This window comes from Sitophilus oryzae, unplaced genomic scaffold (assembly GCF_002938485.1).
Source record: "Sitophilus oryzae breed Bouriz unplaced genomic scaffold, Soryzae_2.0 scaffold_1576_pilon_pilon, whole genome shotgun sequence".
NCBI classification, from domain to species: Eukaryota; Metazoa; Arthropoda; class Insecta; order Coleoptera; family Curculionidae; genus Sitophilus; species Sitophilus oryzae.
In genome coordinates this window covers 9,302,560-9,327,696 of record NW_022146254.1, presented here as the reverse complement: position 1 = coordinate 9,327,696, position 25,137 = coordinate 9,302,560, and the positions used below count along the sequence as shown (strand labels likewise).

The 25,137-nt window shown below is 34.1% G+C and overlaps 1 protein-coding gene across 1 annotated transcript in view; it reads left to right on the top strand.

The window, feature by feature from the left end:
- LOC115879437 (angiotensin-converting enzyme) overlaps positions 1 to 24,672 on the top strand; it is a 123,192-nt gene extending 98,520 nt beyond the window's left edge. Inside the window, exon 10 of the mRNA XM_030896270.1 lies at positions 23,437 to 24,672. Within this exon, the coding sequence (XP_030752130.1) occupies positions 23,437 to 23,740 (304 nt within the window). The 3' untranslated portion in view covers positions 23,741 to 24,672. The remainder of the gene's footprint in view (positions 1 to 23,436) is intronic.
- The last annotated feature ends 465 nt before the right edge of the window (positions 24,673 to 25,137 follow it).

Genomic DNA, 25,137 nt, shown 5'->3' with positions numbered 1-25,137 from the left:
CTGATCTATACCTCGTTGTGGAGAGACGCCATCAACTCTAAAAGAGAGCACTTTGAGAAATCTGCATTGAATATGTTTCATACGTTGAATGTGTATTTTGTTATGAGACTTTACAACAATAACAACTTAATTATAATTTACGACACTTTTTATGTAAATTGGTTAGCTCAAAATAACTTCTACCCGTAGCTTGTTGAAATATTTTCATCTTAAACTTTACTACCGCATGTATATATTTCGCAATTTTCGAAATTTCTAAAGCTACAAGAGAATAGATAATAATGAACACAGATATTTTATTGATAACGTCCGAATGTATCGCTATACCTAATTTATAGAACACAATATATAACTGGCTCGTGCAAATTAAAAACCTAATTTATTTTCGTGCTCTATTAAATAAGAACCATAGAAACATCACGCTTCATTGCATTTTGATTTTAACTATTCCCCTTGGCTGTATACAGAATGCTGTATAAATGCCTATGAATCTTTATGGCTTAAAAGTCATAAATATTCTAATAATATTTATTTTATGTCATTATTCCACACATGAATCACCGTAGCTAATAACTTCTTAAGAGTCCATTTCGCTAGCCCGAAAAAGTAGCAAAATAAGCGTTCGGCGTTTAACGTTTTATGTACAACTGGCTAGGTATTTTTACACACATGAAGAAGAAAATTAAAGATAAAGGATTATACTATATCCGTATTGTAGCATATTTTTAGACAACTTCTTTATTTTTAAGATTTTGATGGTCAAACATCAACAAAATATTCCTCATGTTTGAACTAAATTTTCCCAAAAATAAAGACACTATTTAAAATTCCGTTACAACACGGAAATAGATTGAAGTTTTGTGAATACAGTGATATATAATTTATATGGTTTTGTAACAAATTGCTCGCTATTTTATGGCAAATGCTGAAGCTCTACAAACCTTAGTCAAGCCCTAATCAAAGCACGTGTGTTTGGAATTTTGGATACGGCAGGATCGGGCTTAGCCTTAGGCAGATTTCTGAAATATAATATATATTTTGTTCGGCCACACACCCGCTTCACCCGACCCCTGAGAGCATATTTTCTAGGACTATATTAGAGAAGGTGAACAAATTAGACTACCAAAGGATACCCAGCGAGCAAAGTTTTGTCACATTTAGGGAACATTAGGGAACAGTTACGTATCTGCGTTTTATTGCTTCATATCAGACGACGTCACCTAGAACCATAACCAACATGAGATACAGGCCAGAGAAATCAATTTGTGACGTCACCGCAATAGTCGGGTTTTTGAATTGTGCCATATGGTACTGCATATAGTTTTAATTTAATATAGCATAAATAGTAGTATTTATTGATAATTTAACCAGATATAAATATGAAAAATATTATACACAAAGGTATTCAAAAATAACATTAACTTTTTATCGCGTTAAAGTAATTCAATAGCATTAAAATTTAGATCTAAAATACGAATATTAATATGAAATAAACTACAGCATAAGATGAACAGAATGAAATCCAGATAATAAAAAGTATGTCCTAAAATTGCGTTAGCAAAGTATTTAGCAACTAGTAATAATATACCTACCTTGTGATAAAAAGTTTCCAAATATTAAAAAATTTGAAAACTTCGTTTATCGACAAGCTAAGAAAATGAATTGTTTATGATAAGGGCAGAATACATTTTAAAATTTAATTAAAAATAATTGTAAAAATTTGCCTAACATATTTAAAAAATGTGGATATCACGTAGAATTAACTATTATTAAGTAATTTGTAGTTCGATGTTTATCAATGTCGCAATTCTCTCGCAACTTAAAGCAGAACTGAAGAACCTGGAAAACTCCATCCATAACCTGGAATGGGAATCGTGTAACGTTTTAATAAAACGATACTATTGGCAACCCAACATACACCCTACCGAATTAGTTCTGACTAATTTCGGACACTCTGTTGATCGTACTTGCCCTTGTCGGCGCAGAACTAGAGTATCTTTTTGACTATCGGAAGTCACCATTTTTGATTCAGATTTCGTGGCTTAAACATCGACATACTTATCTGAAGTCATCCGAAAAAGTTTCAACCTTTTTACCCTATTAACCTTTGGAATGTAGTCCTAATGGATCCTGGCATTTGGGGAAGGAATCAATTTTAAGTTTTCATCGGTATTTTTGGTGGTAAGTTTGATCTTCATCATATTTTTATTCTTTTGGTTCAACCTTATCTCTTTACAGTCAGACTTTACCATCCAGTTACATGGCGAGTTATATGTCGTGATTGGTGATTTGAGGTACGAGAGCCTGTATCTATGATCCATGTTTGATTTCCACATGGCTGGTGGTATTGTAAGGGGCTGTTCGAGGCTGTGGTAGATTGGGGATGAGCTCCCACACCTAGCGTCCACACACCATCCAGAAGGACGAGCCAAAGCCTGGAATTGCACCGGATAATCAGGCCAGATTTCATATTTTTTTTGTTAACTCATTTCAAATCTATTTACTTACTGTTGACGAATTACGTAATTAATTATGTAATTATTAGATATCATTTTTGAATTTCATTATTAAAATATAATTTTCTTAATTTTAAATATACAAATTTTTATATATTTTAATATCTTGTCAAGTATTTTGTGATGGTGTCACTTGTGTGACATATTTATTTAATTAACTTTTGAGTGATTTACGGAATTATGTGCGCATACAACAAGGTTCAGGAACTGCGTTTTAGTTTGGGTACTCATTTAATTTTATTTTGCGTAATTTAATATTAATATGTCAATGATTTTTAATCAACAAAACAAGTGATACTATTTTTTTATCATACATTTAAATGTTGATTACTTATTTTTCTTAAGTATTAATTCATTTTAAAAATCTAACTTCATCCACATCAATTATTGTCCTTGTCTAATATTTTTTTAATTATAAATAAATTTAAGTTGGGGTAAAAAGATCTATTATTTCTGAGTGAATGTCCTGGCGCCCAATAATTATTGTTTTATTGATTAATTATAACACCTAATAAAGAATAAAAAAACGAACCTACGACTGTTCGCAAAGAAGAAAAGCTGCCGTTTGCATTGTGTCAAGAAAACGTTACAATCCCCTAACTCGAAGAAATTCCTCAGGCATTAGAACCGAGAAAAATCAAAGATTTTTCTTGATTAAAGTAAGATCAATCTAAATCGGATTTTCACGGGGTTTTTAACTGTCAACACTTGGACACTGTCATTCCTTAGTCACGTGGCAATTTTTTCTAAAAATCTCCGTAAGATATGCATTTAGAAATTCAGAAAAACTAACTAGTTTTTTCTACACTCTATTAAACTGATGTTAAGCAAAGTAACATTCTATATTATATCCCCTGTGCTATTCAATTATAGGATCGTAAGTGATTGTTAGAGATCCATTTTTTTCTTGCACACCGATTCTTCCTTCTCTTTGCCATTCGCTCAAGGATTTTGGATTAAGCAACAGTTTCAATACCGATTACCATGAGTTACAAATTGATTTCGTAGAAGAAAGGAAAAAAAATAATGTTATTATTCCAAAAGAGCGCTGAAAAGGTATTCTTATCTATTATTGTTTCAATAGAAAACTTTTTAACTAATAGCCAAAAGGATTTTTCTCTGATATAGATAGATATACTAATATTTTTCTTAAGAGACGTCAAACATAATCGTATATATGTAAAGACTGTTCAGCCATTGTTCACCGTTACGTCATCATAATTATTTGTCTAATGCATTGCCTGGAAACTTATATGGTGAAATTTTGATAAAATAATTTAGTACTCACTAAAAACACGGTATGTCGCTAGTGGTAGGAAAAATAATTTTTAGAGGTTACTAGTTTATTTGGTTGCCTGTGATATGCATATACAGGGTGTTTCCTAATTAATCTAAAAAATAAAAAATCGTTAGAAAACGGCTTAAGGCTCTTAATAAGTATATTTATTTTTTTCTCGGCAACCGTTTGATGAACAAGAAAAACTCAAAAGATCAATTTTGTTGAAAAAGGATGGCCAGTCAAGAAAAAAATATATTTTCTTTAAAAAAGCAGTAGTGTACCATTTATGTTAAGCAAAATATCATTTTTTTTTAAATTTTTAACACCCTGTAGATCAGAAAGGAACTACTTTAGACCTAATGGTTATATAAAAATTGTTTTAAGAACACATGAGGAATCACACCACAATTTTTTAGACTAATTAGAAAACACCCTGTATATTGTCAACTTGACAATGATTGTTGATAAATCAAAAAATACCTTTTCTGTGAAAAAAGCCCGATTTTCGCAGGAAAAATTTTGGTTTTTATTGAATTTGGGCCTGGGTCTGCAAATACCCGGTATGTTTTTTAATATTCTATCTATCTAAATCTTAAATATCACAGTCAGAAATAGTTTTATTATTTATTAACTGTAAAAATGGTATACTTATAAGTTTTATCAAATATTGTGATTTACTTTCTACCTTGTAGTCAAAATGTATATTTAATAAATTGTAAAATATATATATTCTTATGTTTTATTAAAGTTACTCCGATATACTAATATATGAGTGTAACTTTAAAACTAAATCCTTTGAAATCAAATATAAACATAAAAAATATTTACAGCAGAAAAGGCGAAGGCGCTGGATTAAACGTAGTCTCTACTAAGAACACGGAGGGGCGCTTTGACCCAAAATTTTGCTATTAAGTTTCATATCTATCTTAATAGAAGATTATTTTCTTTTATCTATGGTCTAATGCGAGTTTTAGGATGTCTGAGATCAGTTCATATTGTTTAGAAAATTATAAGAACGTCCCTATATTGAGCGAGTTCCGTTTTTTTTCGGCATTTATTCATTTTTTCTTAAACTGTTGACTGGACTGTTGAAATTTCTATTTCTAAAGCATCAGCAACTCGCTATATTATTTAAAATCGCTCTCAATTTGTATTTTATATAGGAATATTAAACCTCTGCATTGTACTTACTTTTTTATACAGGGTGTCATTGAAATAGTGTAAAAAAATAAGATGTTTTAAAAATCATGAAATTTTGATTTTTCAATTAATTATTTGATAACTACTTGGTTACTTTTGAACCTCCATAGCTTTCATAAGTTTATGTTGAGTTAGCAACCCATCAGAGCAAACTCTTTGCCTTCAATTTTCTCGAAAACCATCACTCTGGGCGATGTAAATGACAATGACAAGTACTAAAAAGAATATGCTGTAATTTACGAAATGCCGTAATGACGTCACCAATCTCTTTCATCTGGTTGGTAAGTGATTGAGAGAGTTCGACAATATATAGCGTGACGTTGAACGATGGCTGAACATTCTATAGCTATCCCGGATGTCTTGAAGTAGCTTAAAGTAGCTCAGTTACATCTGGACCTAAATAACAGCGGGCATCGTTTTTAGAGATAATTATTTTTTATTAATAGACTTCCTAAAATGACATTTAACCACCTACAGAGTATATTTCATAACCAAGCCTATACTAAATCACGACCAATTCGCTTATTGAAACTGTACCACCTGACAGTACTTGCTTTCAGTGCCGTACTCTTACGTGGACATCTTTTATCAGACAACAATTAACAAAGAAGGAAAGAAAAGCGGCACAAATAAATGAGAAATATTACACAACCCTTTCTGCCATTCGCACGCTACTTGGGTGATTCGGTACGAACAGGTACTTTTTTTATCAAAATTTTTTAGTTCGATAACTGAATTTGCTTGTTTGGTTGTTTAGAGTGGCAAATACGACTGCTTGTGGAACTTCAATAGCAGAATTGACGTTTTGATACCACTCGCTCTGAGACCCTATCCCTAAGGATGGTCCAACAGGATCGTTAAGTGTAAATAATACGTGCATATAAAATAAATAATAACACACGGTGAGTTTTTGAAGTTATAACACACTAGTGTGTTAAGCTTTATTCATAAATTACTAATTCTATTATTTATTTAAATTAACATTAACATTAAATTAATACTAAAAATAATAATAATTTAATACTTATGCCCACTTGCACCGTTTGTATAAACTTTGTTTAAAGGCTAAACAGTGATTACCTATACATATTTTATTATAGTTAATCACTGTTTAGCCCTTAAACAAAGTTTATACAAACGGTGCAAGTGGGCATTAGTCCATTAGGGTGATGAAACAAATTTCTTCTGTAGTTCAAAGAAGTAAGCAAGCAAGATAGTTTCTTTCATACCTTTGACATGTTTTACTTTCATCCACTCTTCAAACGCCTTGAATTCCCTATCATATACACCACGAGACTTTTCTGGCAGTGTTTGTGTTGTAGCCGCCTCTGCCTGGTAAATAATTTCTTGCGGAAGATCTTCCTAAATCATTTTTCTTTAAAATCTGACTTGCTGGTTGATAGATAATTCACTATTTTATCGTTAAAAAATCGCGATTTATCTAAATGACGTCTTTAATGTCAGTGCTATTTATTATTTACAAACACAAAACATCCCCCTTTAGAACTTCGTCTATCATGTTAAGAAATGAAAGTAAATCATAAAGCGCCTCTCGTGTTTAATCGCACACTAAAAATTTCGATTATTGCCTGTATATATTCTTAATATATTTTTTAAATTTACATTTTTTTAATTGTAAAGTAATATATTACATTTAAATGGAATATATTACATAACAAGTATATCAATTACAGGATTACAAGCTTGTTTTCTAACATTTTTTAAATAAAACGAATTATAAAATTTCAATATATGTATATTTGTCGTAGGTATTGTTACGTTTTTCGTCGGTTCCGTGTGGATAGAAAGTCACAATTTATTTAAACACTATTTATTTAACACTAATGAACAAAAATAATAACGATAAAAGACTTATAGAACTATTTACAAACGATTTATAACTAAGAATTTATTTTGAATTTTAGCGCGTCAACTGTATATTTATAACTGCCCCCTGTAGGCCACGGCCGCCGGCTTTTATACCGGCAGGTAAAGAACTCTAGAATTGTCCATAGATCGTTAGGTGCGTAGAGAAGGTTTTCGAATGTTCTCGTATGTACTCGTCCATTCCAGTGGGACTCGATTCTTCTCGAACGAATGAATCATTGCGGTGTCTATGCGATGTTAAGGTCATCCGAGGGCGGGCCATATTGTGAGGTTAGGTCGAGTCCACACCGGCCCGCAACACTGCCCCCTTCTTAGGTACATGCTCGTCCCGAGATGTATACGGTGAATGAAGGTATTTGCAAAGCTGGCCCCTGGTACATTGCGAAGTCTGGTAGAAATAGCAGTCTACAGTTTTCTCTCCCGATCTCAGCTTTGGGTTGTAGCAGCAAACGAGGATCTCGATTCCCGTAAATCTGAACAAGACTTCAATCATGTTCCGGATTGTACGCCAACTCAAACCATCGAGTCCACACGCCAGCTTCGGAATGGCTAATCGTGCAATGTTGTTGTTTAGCAGGGCTTCTCTCAGTTCAATCAGGGTCTTCCATAGATTGAGATAAGTCGGCTTACTCGGGGACCATTCCTTGGTGACCAGGTAGAAGATGTGCCTTGCTTGACCATGTGCATTGTCGGTTAGCCTCAAGACGCTTCCAACCTCTGGATCCTGTCGGCGTAGTTCTCCGACACGCCCAAACTTCTCATTGAACGTCGCAGCGATTCCTCTGGACATCCGCAAATCTCGAGCCACACAATGAGCGAGCGAATAATCAGGAGGCACGGAAAAGAGGTCTCGTTGATCTTCTTTGGTTACACCATAGCGAGCCTTCTCACTGCTGTTGTATCGGGCCATGAAATCGTCAAAGGACATCTCCGAATCAGGGGGATCAAAGCTGCAGGTTCTCACGGTCCCAGCACGATCTTCTATTTCGCCTTGGTAGGGGCTCAAACGGTTGAAATGGACTACCCTCGGTTTTCCTTTTGGCAATTTTCTGATACGGTATACGACGTCATTAATTCTATCCATGACTTCGTATGGCCCTTCCCACGAGGATTGTAGCTTCGGAGATAACCCACGACGTCTCTGCGGGTTATATAGCCACACCAACTTCCCTGGTTGGTATCCTCCATGCTCAGCTTGAATGTCGTAGTGTTCCTTCATTCGGTCACTAGCACTTTGAATATTTAGGCGGACTCTCTGATGAATGTCGTCCATCCTTTGACGTAGTGTGTGGACATAATCTTCTCCGGCGACTTCTTCTCCCGGTCGGCAACCAAATTTCAGATCACAGGGTAGGCGCACTTCCCGTCCCATAACGATGCTGGCTGGAGTTTGCCCTGTAGATTCTTGGACGGATGAACGGTAGGCCAACAGGAACAGGTGAAGAAATTTGTCCCAGTCTCTTTGGTGGTCAGAGACTACTTTGGCCAGATAACGGTTGATAGTTCTGTTCATGCGTTCAACCATCCCATCGGATTGTGGATGTAGAGCAGTCGTCCTGGTCTTGCGGATGTTCAGGACTTCACAGACGCCTTGGAACAGATTGGACTCAAAGTTTCTTCCCTGATCTGAATGAAGCTCCATGGGAACACCAAACCTGCAGATCCATTCTTTAACAAGGGCATCAGCAATCGTGGACGCTTCTTGATTTGGCAACGCGTAGGCCTCGACCCATTTGCTGAAGTAATCCATTACTACCACAATGTATTTGTTGCCATCGTTCGTCTCCGGGAAAGGACCAGCCACGTCGATCGCTATTCGTTCGAAGGGACTACCAACATTGTACTGGCGCATAGGGGCTTTACCACGCTTTTGTGGCCCATTAATGGCTGCGCAAATGTCACATTTCTTACACCAGGCCCTCACATCTTCTTTGCAGTTCACCCAGTAGAACCGTTCACGCAGCTTGCCAAGTGTCTTGGTAACACCAAGATGTCACCGCTGGTTCCATTGTGAACTTCCGCCAAGACTTCGGGACCCTCTTCTTTGGAATGACGATCTGCCTTCTCTCTTCTTGTCCCTCTGGTCTCACAATCACACGGCGAAGTAATCCGTTATCTATTACCAATGAATTCCACTGGGACCAGTACGACTTCACGTTCGGCGAATATCTGCAAACTTCCTCCCACGTTGGTCTCTGGTCCGCGTTTTTCCAGTTAATCACCAAGCCCAACTCTGGATCACTGATTTGGTCATTTGCAAGATCTTCGGTTTGCCAACTATCACCAACCACAGTCGTCCTTAAGACTTTCACTTCTTTCTCTTCTTTGCAACGATTTCCCATCTGTCCGCAATTCCAACAGCGAATCGGTCCCCCCTTCTTACTCATATACTGATCCAGTACTTTCCGCACAATCCTTTCCACTTTGGAATCGTCGGAACTCTCCTCAACAGCCCGTACAAATCCTAGAGACCTAGAGCATTCTTTCGCGGCCTCAAATTCCAGGGCACGTGCTAGGGCATCTCCCAAATGCGTTGGATGAGCTAAAAGAAGTGTTTGCCTTGTCTCGTTGTCACATAAACCATCAATAAAAGCCTGTACTTTTAAGCGCTCCATAACATTTTCGGGCATAGCAGGGTACGCAAGGCGAACGAGGCGGGCTACGTCGGCTTCAAACTCCTGCAGAGACTCATTTGACTTTTGAATGCGATTTTTTAGCTGGGAATGATAGACATGTTCCAAATGAGCTTGGCCGTACCTCATTTCTAAATGTCGTACCAATTGCTGATAATCTCCCTGTTCCGATGGTACAATGTCTGCAGGATATCAGTCGCATCTCCTCGCAGTGCGACAGTCAAAGCGGTAGCCTTTTCAGCGATTGTCCATCCGTTCGCTCTCGCAGCGGCCTCAAACTGGCAAAAATAATTGGCCCAAGCGGTTTTTCCGTCAAACTGTGGAGGCTTAATAACTGACTTTGAGATATACTTATTTTCGACTAGTTTCGGTGCCTCCGATGTTTCTTGACATTTTGGTGAATTGGCCTTTTCTATTTCTTGTTTTAAAATTTCGATTTTTCTATTTACATCTTCCTCAATCTCTGTTATTTTATCTTGTGTATCTATTATCTTTTCTTCTAATTCCTGTATTTTATTATTAAAGCTGGCCTGTATATCTTTAGAATTTTCTGCGATCTTATCTTCTAAAATATTAATTAAATCCTGGGAATTTTTCATCATTTTATCACTGATTTTATCTTCTAAATTATTCAAATTGCCGTTTAAATTGTCTTGCAATTCTCGGGAATTTTCTGTAATTTTGTCATTCAAACTGTCTTCTAATTTTTGAGAGTTTTCCGTCATTTTATCTTCTAATTTTTGTAGGCACGAGTCAAGGTCACCTTCGAACTCAAAGCAAAATGTGTCCGGATCCTCGCCTTCCTCCCTCAAAACGTCTCTCAGTCTGGTTTGCAAAATACTTTTCTTTCCATCTGTCTCGCACTCTCTCTCTTCCAATATGGATTTCAGTTCGGACACTTTCAAGTCTTTCAACAATTTCTTCGGAGCCATTGTTAGTCTTTTTATTTTTCTTATCACACACGCCACACCTGACACCAATTGTTACGTTTTTCGTCGGTTCCGTGTGGATAGAAAGTCACAATTTATTTAAACACTATTTATTTAAACTAATGAACAAAAATAATAACGATAAAAGACTTATAGAACTATTTACAAACGATTTATAACTAAGAATTTATTTTGAATTTTAGCGCGTCAACTGTATATTTATAACTGCCCCCTGTAGGCCACGGCCGCCGGCTTTTATACCGGCAGGTAAAGAACTCTAGAATTGTCCATAGATCGTTAGGTGCGTAGAGAAGGTTTTCGAATGTTCTCGTATGTACTCGTCCATTCCAGTGGGACTCGATTCTTCTCGAACGAATGAATCATTGCGGTGTCTATGCGATGTTAAGGTCATCCGAGGGCGGGCCATATTGTGAGGTTAGGTCGAGTCCACACCGGCCCGCAACAGTATGAAAAAAGTAAAATATAAAATGGACAAACGCTTACTTACATTGCAATAAAACTTCCACTTTAAGTTTTGCAATCCAAACGCAATATTTCTATTTCACAAATAAAAATATCCGACAACACTAAAATCACTGAAACTTTTGCGGCTGACAAAGAAAAACTGAAAAATATAACGGCACTTTTTGTTTTGGACCTGCATATCAACATTACGCGGTACGATTATGTTTTTGTTTTTGAAATAATATATAATATCTAATTATAACTTGTAAATTTTAATATTTTAACATGATTTTAACTATTTCTGACAATAACTAACTTTTTGTTATCAAGATGACATTTTAGACGGCAACTGACATATATGTCATAATATTTGAATTTTAAATATGTATGTAATATAATTTAAATTAATATAATGCAACTTTACACTAAGAAAACATTTATACATTCACAAAATACAACAAAGTCTAATAATATAGTTTGAAAACAATGAATATTGAATTAAAATTAAAAAAGTTAAGCGCGACCCCTTGTGTCAAAATGAGATGATTAAATTTTCGCAATTTTTACACCATTTGATGACCGGTGGCGCCTCTAGTGTTCCTCTAGTGTCTGATAATTTATTAATTCGCAACAATGAAAGTAGAACTGGTAGATCTTTTTAAACCAATTATTCTTTAGAGATTGGACATGAAACAGTTCTGCTGGTGGATAAAATTTTGTAGGGCACTCGCGTGTTATAACATATAAGTCACTTGAGAAAGTTAGCCGAACATTTCCCAGCGTGACTTATATGTAAGATAACACACTCTCTAGTACCATACACAACTAAACACACCGGAAAAATCTAGGGATATTTTAATTTTATCCAGCCATCGTCAGTAATTTTATTTTTTGTGCATTTCTGATATAATAAAATTAAAATAAACAAATGGTTTAGAGGACGTTTTGAAAATGAAAATGCGAAATTTATCTAAATTTTCAAATTTACCTTGATTTTTATTGAACTCAGATAAATACTTTCAAAAATTTTTGAATATTTATTGAAACACCAGTTAACACATTACTTTGAATCTAATAACTTGTTCATAGAGAATCAGTTTGGGTTTCGTAAAGGAAAATCTACAACAATGGCTTGCATTCGTTTGATGGATATAATTGAGGGTTTTGAGAGCGGTAACTGTGTTGGTTCGGTATTCTGTGACCTTACCAAGGCCTTTGATTGTGTTGATCACAACATACTTTTACAGAAAATTTCATATTATGGAGTGAATAATTTGAGTTCGAAATTATTGGCTGATTATCTTGTAAACCGATCTCAACAAACATTAGCCAACGGTACGCTCTCTGATGTGAGTGTTGTAAAATATGGGGTTCCGCAAGGCTCAGTATTATTGTTTTTAATTTACATTAATGATTTACCCGTGGCTACACTTCAGAATAATATGATTTTGTTTGCCGATGACACTACTATCTTATGTGCTCGGAAATCCCCTGAGGAAATTCAAACTGATTTTGAATCGATTTTGCTAAATGTTGGTGACTGGTTTCAGGCAAACCGATTATGCTTGAATGACACTAAAACAGAAAGAGTTATTTTTTCTCTTAAAACAAAATATAAAATAGATTTCTGCAGTGTCCGATTTCTGGGAATAAAATTTGATACAAAACTGAGTTTTGAAAGTCACGTAGACTATGTGGCAGGGAAGGTTTCCATGAGCATGTATGCATTTCGGCGATTGGCTAAGTGTGTGGAGAGTGATGTGTTAGTAGCTGCCTATCATGCTCTCATTCACTCGGTGCTTACTTATGGAATACTTGTTTGGGGTCACTCAGCTGATGCTGACAGACTGTTTGGACTGCAAAGAAAAGCATTGAGGATTTTGTCAAATTTAAGTTATCAAGCAGATACAAAAAACGCCTACAAAAGAATGGGAATACTGACACTTCCATGTTGCTATATCCTCCAGTGTCTTTTATTTGTAAAGGATAACCTAGAACTATATACTACGCATGATGAACAACACAATTATGCAACCAGAAACAGAATGAATATAAAGCCTGTTCATTTGCGCCTCGGAAGATCGTGGAACTTCAGCCTTCATTATGCTCCTGCATGCTTTAATAAATTATCTCAAAATGTCAGAAATTTACCAAGACATCAATTTAAAACGACAATTGAAAGCTACCTTCTTGATATGGCTTATTTTAGTGTTACTGATTTTTTAGAAAGCAGTGAAGGGTTATAGCGTGGTTATAGGTCAAAACATTTACATTGTGTATTTATTGTTTTTTTGTGTACTTTAAATTACTGTTTGATAATTGTTGTGCTTATTTTATAATTTTGCATTTTACAAAATATGACTTTGTGTAAGGATACTTGTATCTATTAACATGCAATAAATGATTTGATTGGATTTGATTTAACGCATTCCAGCTTCGAGCATACCCACGGCTCTCTGTTAAGATGTCTACGCTCCATAACGTTGTTTAATACTAAACAAACTTATTTGAATGAATTCTGGCCAGTTATCATAAAAACATAGCCAGTACAGGTTAAATTCGAACAACTGATGCTAGGTGCTTTTTATATATTTGACAAAAAATGCACAAAAACTTCAGCAAATATGCGAAATTTAGAAATAACAAGTGTGACTACTTCGTTTCAATCGAAGTAGAAAGAATCGGCCTAGAAATATGTGGTTGTTTATTCAAAACATTTATTTTTAATTTTAATAAAATGATATCCATAGATTTTTCCGGTGTGTTTATTTTCTTTTTTTATTACACAATATAGATAATCTCAATATCACCTCTTAATATAAATTTTTTGTACACCCTAATGAACATACAGTACAAGACATAAAAAACGACAGTTACAATGGAATCACCCATATATTTCGGTGTTATTATTTATATTACAAGTACTACTTGAGGTAAAAGTGAAATAATTTCTCCAGGACTGGTTTTAAATCCAAAGTACTCGCACATATGTGTCTGTTGCAAGTGAATTTTTACGAGTGACAGAACCCGCTGGCCAGGTACCCATTAAGTGTATTAAGTCAAGCGGTACTGCCAATATTTAAACTTGCTGGTGTGTAGAAAATGATCAGGAAATTGTTAAAAAATGATACGAACATTTGCTTAAAAGTCAATGACAGTTACTGCCTGAAGTTGGTATCTCTAATTGTTTTCGTATTATAACAAACGCCTTATAACAAATCTTAATAATTGAAAACAATAATTATATCATAAATAATTGATTAAATCATCACTGAAAATGAACAATGAGTTTTATAAAGCGATTTTGTAATAGTAACTCGAGAACTATGTCTGTTACAGTATTAACTTGTAACAGAATCAGTTCCTGTCTTGTCAGTTTTCAATTTATCATTCACTGGTTGTATATAGATCTGGTATAAACGGTGGTACCTTTCTGTTATACTTTCACCCAGATAAACCCGAAGAAATAATCAATTTTGCTAACTACGTTTTGAGTTGAAAATATTAAGTTGTTGAAGAGCAGAGGCGTGCAAATTTATTCTCTTTTCTTGCAAAAGCTGAGTTGCAAAGCTGAGTTCTTTAACACAGACCTTACTATTATCTCCTCATTAAAAAGTGTCCTTAAATAATTTATTTTAGACAAAAAGTTTTTAGATAAAAGTTGTAGATAATCACATCTTTAATGAGATTGTATCCTCCGTTTTTTTCTAAAGCCTGCCATTTTTGACATATGACATAAACATATGTTTTTTTGTTAACCATGACTTCATAAAAAGCGCCATTTTTAAGCTTTTCAGCGGTGTAAGCTATAATATGTTTTTTTTTTCGAAAAATTACTGAGTTATAGCCAATTCTTATAATTTTTAAACAATTTCACTTTGTTAGCCATAGAAACAAGTTCAATCGTCGTTGCTCTCAGAAATGTGAAACTGTCACATCCAAACTTTGTAAATCAAAATAAACAAAAATTGTAAATATGAATTTTTCAAATGAAGAAAAGCGTGTAGGATTATTGATTATTGGTTCAACTTTTCTTCTCTTGGCCATATATTTTTGAGGATACGTTGACCGGTGAACGTGACTTACGTTTTTTAGGGAATGGTTTTTAAGACATGTTAGAAAAGTTAAATTTGGATATACTCGCGCATCAATAGAGTGGTTCCAACATGACTTTCATTATGCAATTCTGCAAACTCAGGGATGGGAAAGGAAGAGCTGGACCATTTGCATGGGCTTCCTCGATCATCTGACCTATCCATTTTAGATTTTTTTATGCGGTAGGTTAAGATTAATTTATGTACTAAAAACAACGGCAAATTTTTTGAACATTTTCTCAAATAACTTAAAGTGTATGTAGTGATATTAATTTTTTAAGTTTTTGTGTAATGTAAATTGTAAAAAATCGTTTAATAATATATTCTGTCTTTTTGTAAGTTATAAATCATAACAGAATAAGAATAACATGCCAACTAAGTGAAATTAGTCAAGAAAGATACGAATTGGCCATAACTCAGTAATTTTTAGAAAAAAAAAACTATTATTTTTTTCGAAATATCTAGTAAGCCATGAACTTTTTCTTCAAAAATCCGAAAGGCGCATATTTATGACCCCACAAAACTGCAATTCTTTCCCCATTTAACCGACTCTCTATCTCCAGTAGTTTCCGAGATACCCATAGAGAACATCGTAGGAAACTCACCCTGATATCTCTTTAAAAATATTTCAGTACACCACTGTCTAAAAATAATTTTATTAGAACTGTATTGCTTCGAACATCCAATTAATAATTAAATTGTGTGTTAGTAGTTAAATGGATAACTCAATTGATTTTATTTTTTAGTTTATTAACAACTCAATGAATTTTGATAGTATTCTAGTTACTCAAGTTTATTTATTATTTTATTGGTACTATACCAGTGCTTTTTTAACTTAAATTCAGATTTCGACATTAGACAGATAGTTTTCCAAACTTGGTGACTGAAGTGGACAAATAAAATAAGGTTCCAAGCCAAGGGTATTTTTATAAAAAAAAAACACATTTAATATCTTTCCATACGAATATCTTATTTAGCATACCTTCACGCCATGATTAAAATTAACTATTTTTTACACTATTTGAATGCAATGACATGTCCAGAAACTACCCAAGGTCGGTAATGGCGTTCGCATAAAATTCTATTAGTCATCGTTTTGATTTAGTACGATTTTAGACTTTTACTCCAAAAAAAATCGCGGATTTGTTAATAACAGGAGAGTAAAGTGGTTGAAAGTTAATATGTGTCATTTCATCGACCTTGCAACCTTGAGTCTATTTACTTATACTTCCGTTTTTATTGAATAACGATTACTTAATTAGAAAACGTTTGAAATTTTGGAATTTACAGAAAAGATATATAATAACTTTAGATTATTTTAACCCTTAAATGAAACAATCAACCAGATAAACCACTTTTATTATTACGTCAGTACAGCTTGTGCTATTTTTAATATTGACTATTGACTGGTACTCTGGTGCGCTCGTACTGTCGCAGAGCAGGCGCGTTCGCTCGGCCTTGCCCAGGCCTCTCCCGTCGGTGGTAAGCCAGAGCCATCTAGAGTGTCGTTGCGCATGCTGATCTCGCTCGGCCACCCTGGTGTCATGATGTCATTTTTATCATATGTTAACATATATATAACCAAATATGGCGATAGTTGCATAAATTCTCTGAAATGTATAATAATTGAATTCTTGGTTAAAGGTTTCTTTAAGAATACAACCCAATAATATTATAATATACTAGCGTGTACCAGCGACTTCGTTCGCGTCGAATTAATCATTTGTAATGGTAATAATAAAGCAAAGCAAGAATTTCCATTAACATACAAACTGGATAAAATTTTCTTACATTTATGTCAGCATGAGAAAAAACAATATGGCGATATTATTATATAACTTGGTAATATTTGAGAGGTAGTTTCATCTCGTTGGAATTTGACTTTCGAAAAATCCGTTTCCCAAAAATATGCTTTTTACGTCAAGCAGTTTAAGCAGAATCGTGGTTAAGAAATAACCCAACTTTTTGGAACACCCTGTATGATTTTTTAAAAAATTTCAAAATATGTTAAAAACGAAATAAATTATGCTTGTCCAAGCGTTTTTCCGAAAGACTAACCGTTTTTTAAATAACAAATATTGTAATATTTAAGGGGTGTTTTCACCCTCTTGGAACCAAACCAAACCCCACAGTCAATCCGTTTGCCAAAAATCGGCTTTAAACGTCAAGCAGTTTAAGCAGAATCGTGATTACTCAATGGTCATATTTTATAAAAGACTCTCTATAAATTTATAAAAAATCTTAAAATATGTAAAACAACAAAATAAAATATACGTGGTTAAGAGTTTTTCCGAAAAACTCACCGGTTTTTAAATAAAAAATATTTTAATATTTGAGGGATAGTTTCACCCCCTTAGAATTCGAGTTTCGAAAAATTCCTTCTTGTCGAACCTCTACACCCTAAAGTCAATCTGTTTTACAAAAATCAGCTTTTTACGTCAAGTGCTTTAAGCAGGATCGTGATTAATCAATTACCAGATTTACACACACCCTGTATACATTTTTAAAAAATCTTAAAATATGTAAAAAAAAACAAAATGAAATATACGTGTTAAAGCGTTTTTTGGTTGACTTGACCGTTTTTTAAATAAAAAATATTGTAATATTTGAGGGGTGGTTTCACCCTCTTTGAACTGGAATTTGGAAAAATCCCTTCTTATCGAACCTCTACACCCTAGAATCAACCTGTATGCCAAAATTGAGCTTCTTACGTTGAGTGATTTGAGCAGGATCGTGATTAATCAGTATGTCAGTCACTTAAGGATTTTATATATTAGTATAGATCTGGGACAACTAATACACAACTCAGCATATCTACTAGCAGAAATCAACAGAAGAATTAAGCTTGCATGACATTTTGAAGAAACTCAATCATATTCAAAATCTAGAATGCCACTTTATCTGAAGAAGAAAACATTCAATCAATGAACAGTCATGCAAAACCTGGACATTTAAAAGCGGCATCATAAGAAAACTGCAGGTTACACAATGCTCGATGGAAAGAATTAGAGGCACAGTACTCTTCTCTCTATCTCCACAGCGCACACACAAACTATTAAAAATCGCTAAAATTTTCGCTGATACCCAGTTGATGACTCATTCGTTACATCCAAAAAAATGGCCGTCTAACATCACAAATTCTGCTGCAGCCTGTATATGAGGGTTGCGTGTCCTTGTATTCTTTAGTCATTGGGTTGGAATGTCCAAAGATACTATTTTGTATTTGTTGAGCTTGTGAATCCGTAGGGATAGCTCGAATATGTCGAGGAAATCGGAGAGTTGGTCGTACCGGTTATATTGGGTAGGTACCGTCTGGATCAAACTGCTGCCAGATCTCGTACTACAATGTAGTACGAACTGGCATCAGAAGGCAGTACGAAGGGTCTCACAGACATGTCATGTCGTAATCGTCGTCTGTGAGACCCTTCTTGAACGTCTTCGATGATGACAGCAATGTACATGTTATATTACAATTAAAAACGATATCACTAAGCAACTGATTAGGAAGGCTATTCCTATAATCCTCCCCGATCTCATTGTTAGGTTGTTTGCAGTCTTCCTCGTTAAATTATACCATCAACCACACCATCCATGAAGCACGCCAGCTGATATTGACATCTGCAATAAACGAATATTATTTAGTACATAGCCTGTGTTATTTGGAATAGCAGAATCCTTGATTGCCCAAGAGTCTTAACGTTATAAACGTCGTCATAGCAGAAAAATTATTAAAACGTCGGAGAAATATAGTTCTATTTTCCTTTCCTCGATGCAAACTTCAGATCGTGAAACAGGCCGTGCGTCGTGAAACAAAAACCGGGCAGTAAATCCCACGCTAATTGTTTTACGGTATTCGTATATTGGTATTCTTTCATTTTCGCGTATACACACACACTCTAACGAGCCGTGTTGTGACCGTCGATATAACAAAGCAGTTAGTCGATCTGCCTTGCGGTCGAGATCGATGAAACGGAAAGAGTTACGCCAGAGACCGACCAGTTACTGGTACGACCACCTTTAAAGATCTGTTCGAGATTAATGAAGTATGTTTAGTTAATTGACCAACTGAATTGTCTGAATTCTTTGTTTTTGGCTAATATTAATTCACGATTAACTGTAATAGTCTACCCCACAGATATTTCTTGCTTTTGGGTATTTCTTTCTTCATTATCATCAGGATTATCATTGTCACCATTTTCAGCTTATTCAGCCATTTCCAATTATGGTGTAGCCTCCCTCACATATGTAGCCTCCCTCCCTCTTTGTATTTGAACCCATTGTCGTATATTGTTAGCTATGCAGGCCCAAGTTATCGCTGCTAATTTCCTAATATCATAGTCCCATCTCAGGTTTGGTCTTTCTCTAGGTCTCTTAATTCCTCGTGGATACCATGCTGTAATATTTGTGGTCCATCTGGTGTCCGTTCTTCTTGCCAGGTGTCCTATCCATTGCCATTTGAGGAATTTGACTCTGTAGATGACATCTATTACCTGGGTCTTTTGTTGTATCCACTCTATTCTTTTACGGTCTCTTTTGGTTATTCCCAGCATATTTTGTTCTATTCAGCGTTGTGCGAACTGCAATTTCCTCATGGTTTCGCATACATAGGTCATGACTGGTAGTACACATTGATAAAATATTTTCTTCTTTAGATAGAGTGGCATTCTGGATTTGAATATGATTGAGTTTATTTTATCTTAATTCTTCTGTTGATTTCTAGTAATAGAGATCCCGAGATGAGTACTAGTTGTCCCAAATATATGTATTCTTCTACTATTTCCAGTGTTTTGGTTTGGTTATTATTTATCAACTATTCTATATCAACATTATTATTATTTATCAACTATTTGTTTGTTATTTATTAAAATGTCTTTTCTTTCCACTAGTTCGTTGTACATTACTTTAGTTTTCGCTAAATTCATTTTAAAGCCCACTTTATTGCTGGCTGTATTTACTTCGTTAATTTGTGTTTGTAGTTCTTCAGGACTATCGGCTATTAGGCTATGTCATCAGCGAATCTTAAATAGTTAAGATATTCTCGACCTATTTTTAATCCTTTGTTGGTCCAGTCTAGTTAACGGAAGATTTCTTCTAGCGTTGCTGTAAACAGCCTTGGGAATATCACGTCCCTTTGTCGTACTCTTTTGCCTTGCGTATTTCTTTCTTAGGATTATATTAAATTTTTTGAGGCAATGCAATCTTTCCAGATCTATTGTGGTTCTTTTCTAATCCTTAGGTTACATTCTTCAGTCCTATCATTTTCAAAATGTGTAAAGACTTGGAGACTGAGTCCTCCATATAGCTCTTTGTTAATGGCTGATCATTACCTAATACAAAGACCCTCACATTTGCCAGGCTATCGCACTGATAAAATGATGATCTTCTGTCATTTCTTCTATAGATTGAAAAAAATTGCACATGGCTGTGTCTGTCAATCCCATCAGCTTTAGATGCCTATTAAACATACAATGCCCTGTTAGTAGACCCACTACAGCTGTGACTACATTTCTGTCTTGCTTATGAAGTCTGCCGTAAATAATTTTGGCGAATGTTCTCTATATACCAGGGCAGGGATATCATAGAACTAAATAAACGGCAAGAGTTTCAAAAAACATCTAAACACCAGTTCTCAATTACTTAATGAAAAACTCTTATGTTTATACTAGTAATCCTAGTATCATTTAATATTTCTAACCAATTAATTATAATAAGTGAAGTAAACTTCCCACCTCTATAATTTAAAACCATATTTGTATTGCGTTTTAAAATTGGTGGAGCCTGACATTGACATACAAGTATCAAACCTTTCTAAGATCTTGAATTCGACCCAAACTGGCGATCCGATTTCTGCAAATTCTCGGTTAAAAAGATCATTAAATTTCTTGCGCAAAAACTATCCATCGTTATAGATGCCTATATTTTTTTTCTATACAACAATCCGACGTAACATCATAAATATAAAATTATCAAATTTTGAACATTGAACTGATTCTTGGACTTCAGTATGTTTCTACCATGTTCTATCGTCACAGACTAGTTTTGATGCACACCCTGTACAATTAACCGGTAATTTATCTAACGAGGTGGTTTTTAAATGGCAAAATTGATTCGGTTTAGGTTAAACAAAAGTGATTAATAGAAAAGAAATAGTATAGCCGGTTACGGTTACCTTATATGCGGAGAACATTAAAATTAATTCTTTAGAGTACGCGACAGGCCAACATGACGGCTTTTTTAGACCTAGATTACCGAGCATAACGGTTTTGTTTAGGTATGTTATGGATTAGACCGTTGTGTACACAAATATTGGTACACAGAGAAAAATAAATAGTGGGAAACTAAATTAGTTTTTTCTGAAATTTTATTAATTAATTTCTTAATTTTTTTAGAAAAGCCAAATTTAAAATTATTATTATTGTACTTGTTCCTTGAAAAAGATCTAAAGATGAATGAAACGTCGGAATACTAGTAAAGATTATCCTAAATTCTAATTAAACTGTATTGTTAAAAGCAGACCAAAGACCAAGAATAAGTTAACCAAGAACCAAAAGTTGTGTTGATTAGACCCCAAGGCAAAGGCATGCTTTTTATGCTAAACTTGTAGTAAATCGTTTTTGTTTGATTCAAAAGCGAATAACTCCAACTAAATAAAGCTATTGAAATGATTCTCATGAGTAAGAGTCGATTTAGACACTCGCCAAGTCGTTAGGCCATTGACAATGATATGGCCGAAGTCAGCGTTTCGGATTCAGCATAAACAAAGTAAACTTTAAACATGAAAATTTTTCTCTCTGTGTATAAATCGTTTGTTTTTAAAGTTTTCATTAGTGCAGTATTACAACATGAAGGAAACAAACTAATTGTTCGTGACTTATCAATGAGACCGATATGACTCAACACTACGTAACACAAACGCCCAAGAAAATATACTAGGTCGCTATTTTTTCCGCGGTATTCTAATCCAAAATCGTGAAAGGATTTAATTATTATTAAACAAATTAATTTCGCAAATGTCGGTCTGTGGTGGTTTACCTATATCGATTTTGTTTTATATTTGAACCTTAGATCAATATAAATCGAGTTGTTTAGTAAAACTTATGCTTTCGATAGTGTTAATATACAGACTGTATATAAATAAGCTTGTATATATTGTTTTTGATTTTTTTTCGTATCTATTTCGTTCTCATTTGACTCATTTTTTTGTAAATAGTAAGTTCTTGACCATTCTCGTTAATTCTTATTCTTTTACACGCCCTGTAACATTGTTTAAACAATCGTTAAATTTATTTTAACGCTCTATTAAAGTGCACTTACGAAATCCGTATCGTTCTTAGAGAAGGTGTTAACCTTCTTGAAAATGGGCATGATTTTTTTACAGGCAATCTAACAGGATAAACTCTAGGAAACTGAGGTTACCAAAGATATTTTCGAAGCAATTAGACTAATAGTACGTGTGTGCATTAAGTGTGGGCTTTAAGTATTATTTAAGATAATATTATACACTTTAATAAGTTGGTTATTTGCAAAATATGTAAATACTAGCTGATCTTGCAAACTGCATACCGCCCTAAAAGTGGAGTGAATTGGAAATTTTTCATTTTAAATCTTGCGATACGGATAACTGATTATTGAATTATCTATAGGATGATTGAGACCAATCGATATGAGAGTCATTATAATTTAATATATAATAAAAATAGAAAATAAATTTCTTGCAGTAGAGGTATATAATAAAATTATATAAGGATTCTTGCCACCTAACTGCTAATATAGAAATTTAATTCTACGCTGTGTTTGTCATAATGCGGATCAACCTGCTCTCACTACCGGTTTCGGAGCCCTACTCCATCATCAGGTGAGGTTGGGAGATCCACAAAATGACAACCACAGCGCAGAGATAGTTAATTCCGACTTGTCAGAAAGTATCGGTTAGATATTAAGTCCCGAACGGGAGATAGCGGCCTGCGTGCAATGGTAGTACTTTCGTACCACCGAGGCGCAACTATCGATAGTAAAAGGATGGTAAAAGACTTTTTTTTCGGTGGTACGAAAATACTACCATTGCACACAGGCCGCTATCTCCCGTTCGGGACTTAATATCTAACCGATACTTTCCGACAAGTCGGAATTAACTATCTCTGCGCTGTGGTTGTCATTTTGTGGATCTCCCAAGCTCACCTGATTATGGAGTAGGGCTCCGAAACCGGTAGTGAGAGCAGGTTGATCCGCATTATGACAAACACAGCGTAGAATTAAATTTCTATATTAGCAGTTAAGTGGCAAGAATCGTTATATAATTTTATTAATATATAATGTATATATAATTTATATAATTTAATAAATTATCAATATAATTTGCTCCTATTTAAAAACTACCGCTGTAAGTCTTACTACAGTTTTACTGATACTTAATTTGATTTCTTTCTTTTACAGACAGTTAATGGAAAAAGGTTCCTCCCAGTCATGGAGAGACGTCCTTTTCCAAGCCACTGGAGAGAGCAGACTTGATGGAAGTGCCCTTAGAGAGTACTTCAGACCTTTGGAGGATTGGCTCAGGAACGAGAACCTCAGAACAGGCGAATTTACTGGTTGGTTGTACGACGGAGACTACTGCAAGCAAAGTATAGAAACTGCAGGTTTGCAAGTATTTGGTGGTTTCTATAATGATAGTATGCGTATTAGTAGTACCTTGACGGTTTTGTTAATCTGTTTTGTACTTTTATGGAGACTTAGATGATTACGAATAACAGACATACAGTGTATTTCAAAAGTAAAATAAAATATTGTTACTTCTTTTATCAGTTTTTCAAGTTATCTGTGTTAAAATGTTTTATTAGATATACCAGAGAGCCCTCACAGACGCACAGTTTTGTCTGTCTTGCACTGTGCTTGTGCAATAAACATTTTTTTTTATTTTTGTCACTATAGTACCTACTTACTATTCTCCATGAACAAAAATTAATATAAAAAAAATGATTTTTTTATAATTAGATAAATTGACATAAAAACTGTTTATTTAAGTTTGACATTTTCTTTCAATTTAATAATAGACTGAACATTGTAATAAAATTGGCCAAGCCAACAGCCTGCACAGTAGGCCGGAAGTTCACATACGTGCCGATATGTCTGCACAAATCGAATTTGCACAATTGAAAAAACTGAGCGTCTGTGGGCGCCATTTAAACTTATATGAGATCGTACAATATGATCGAAAAAAAAACGGCGTCAGCGATGGCTATGAAATGAAGATCGCTGTCATTTTATATGAAAATTATATGGGGAATGACATCGATCGTCATTTCCAAGCCATCAAATGGTTTTGTGTAAAATTCGTAAATAATTTATCTCATTTTTGAAATACTCTGTTTTTAGATAGTTAAGAATATTTATTTTAAGGAAAAAAATAAATGAGTGATATTAAAAAATAACAAATTTATATCTTTCTATATCGTTTTTTGTAAATATTTTTTTTATTAATTTTCATTTTTTCTAATAAAATACATTTTAACTTCAATTTCCACTCAGTATCTTTAGGCATATAAAAATATTTAGTCATAAATTAATTTTAACAACAAAAAAATATATTAAAATACAAGGAAGCTTTAATTTTATATAGGTACATATTTGCAGAAAAAAAAGAACTGTATTTATTCTAATTATTAGTTTCTGTAAAGCATGACTTACTTTTTTTAATAAAGATTTTTTTATAAACTATGCAGGTTTTTTTTCTGTGTTATGAAACCTTGTTGTCTATTACATAAAACTGGATTCTCGGTTTAGAAATATTATTATTATTATTATCACATAAACCTGTTGCAAATTTACATTTAAAATGTGGTTGATCTTTTTTTCTTAATCACGTAGGTATCAAGTGCTTATAATTATAGAAAGTAGCAAACATAAATTTTCAGCTAAAATTAGGACCATTCGAAAAACTCAAAATAAATAATTTTGATAAATTGGTATTAATGAAACTGTTTCGATTTGACAACATTGCTCTAGTTTACCAACTGGTTTATATCTTTTATTTAAATTTGAAAATTAAAAAAAAGTTGCTTTGTAAATTTTTGGACAAATTTAATTGGTACAGTGTTAAAACTACTAATTTTTAATCAAGGAGCCTTGGAAAAATTA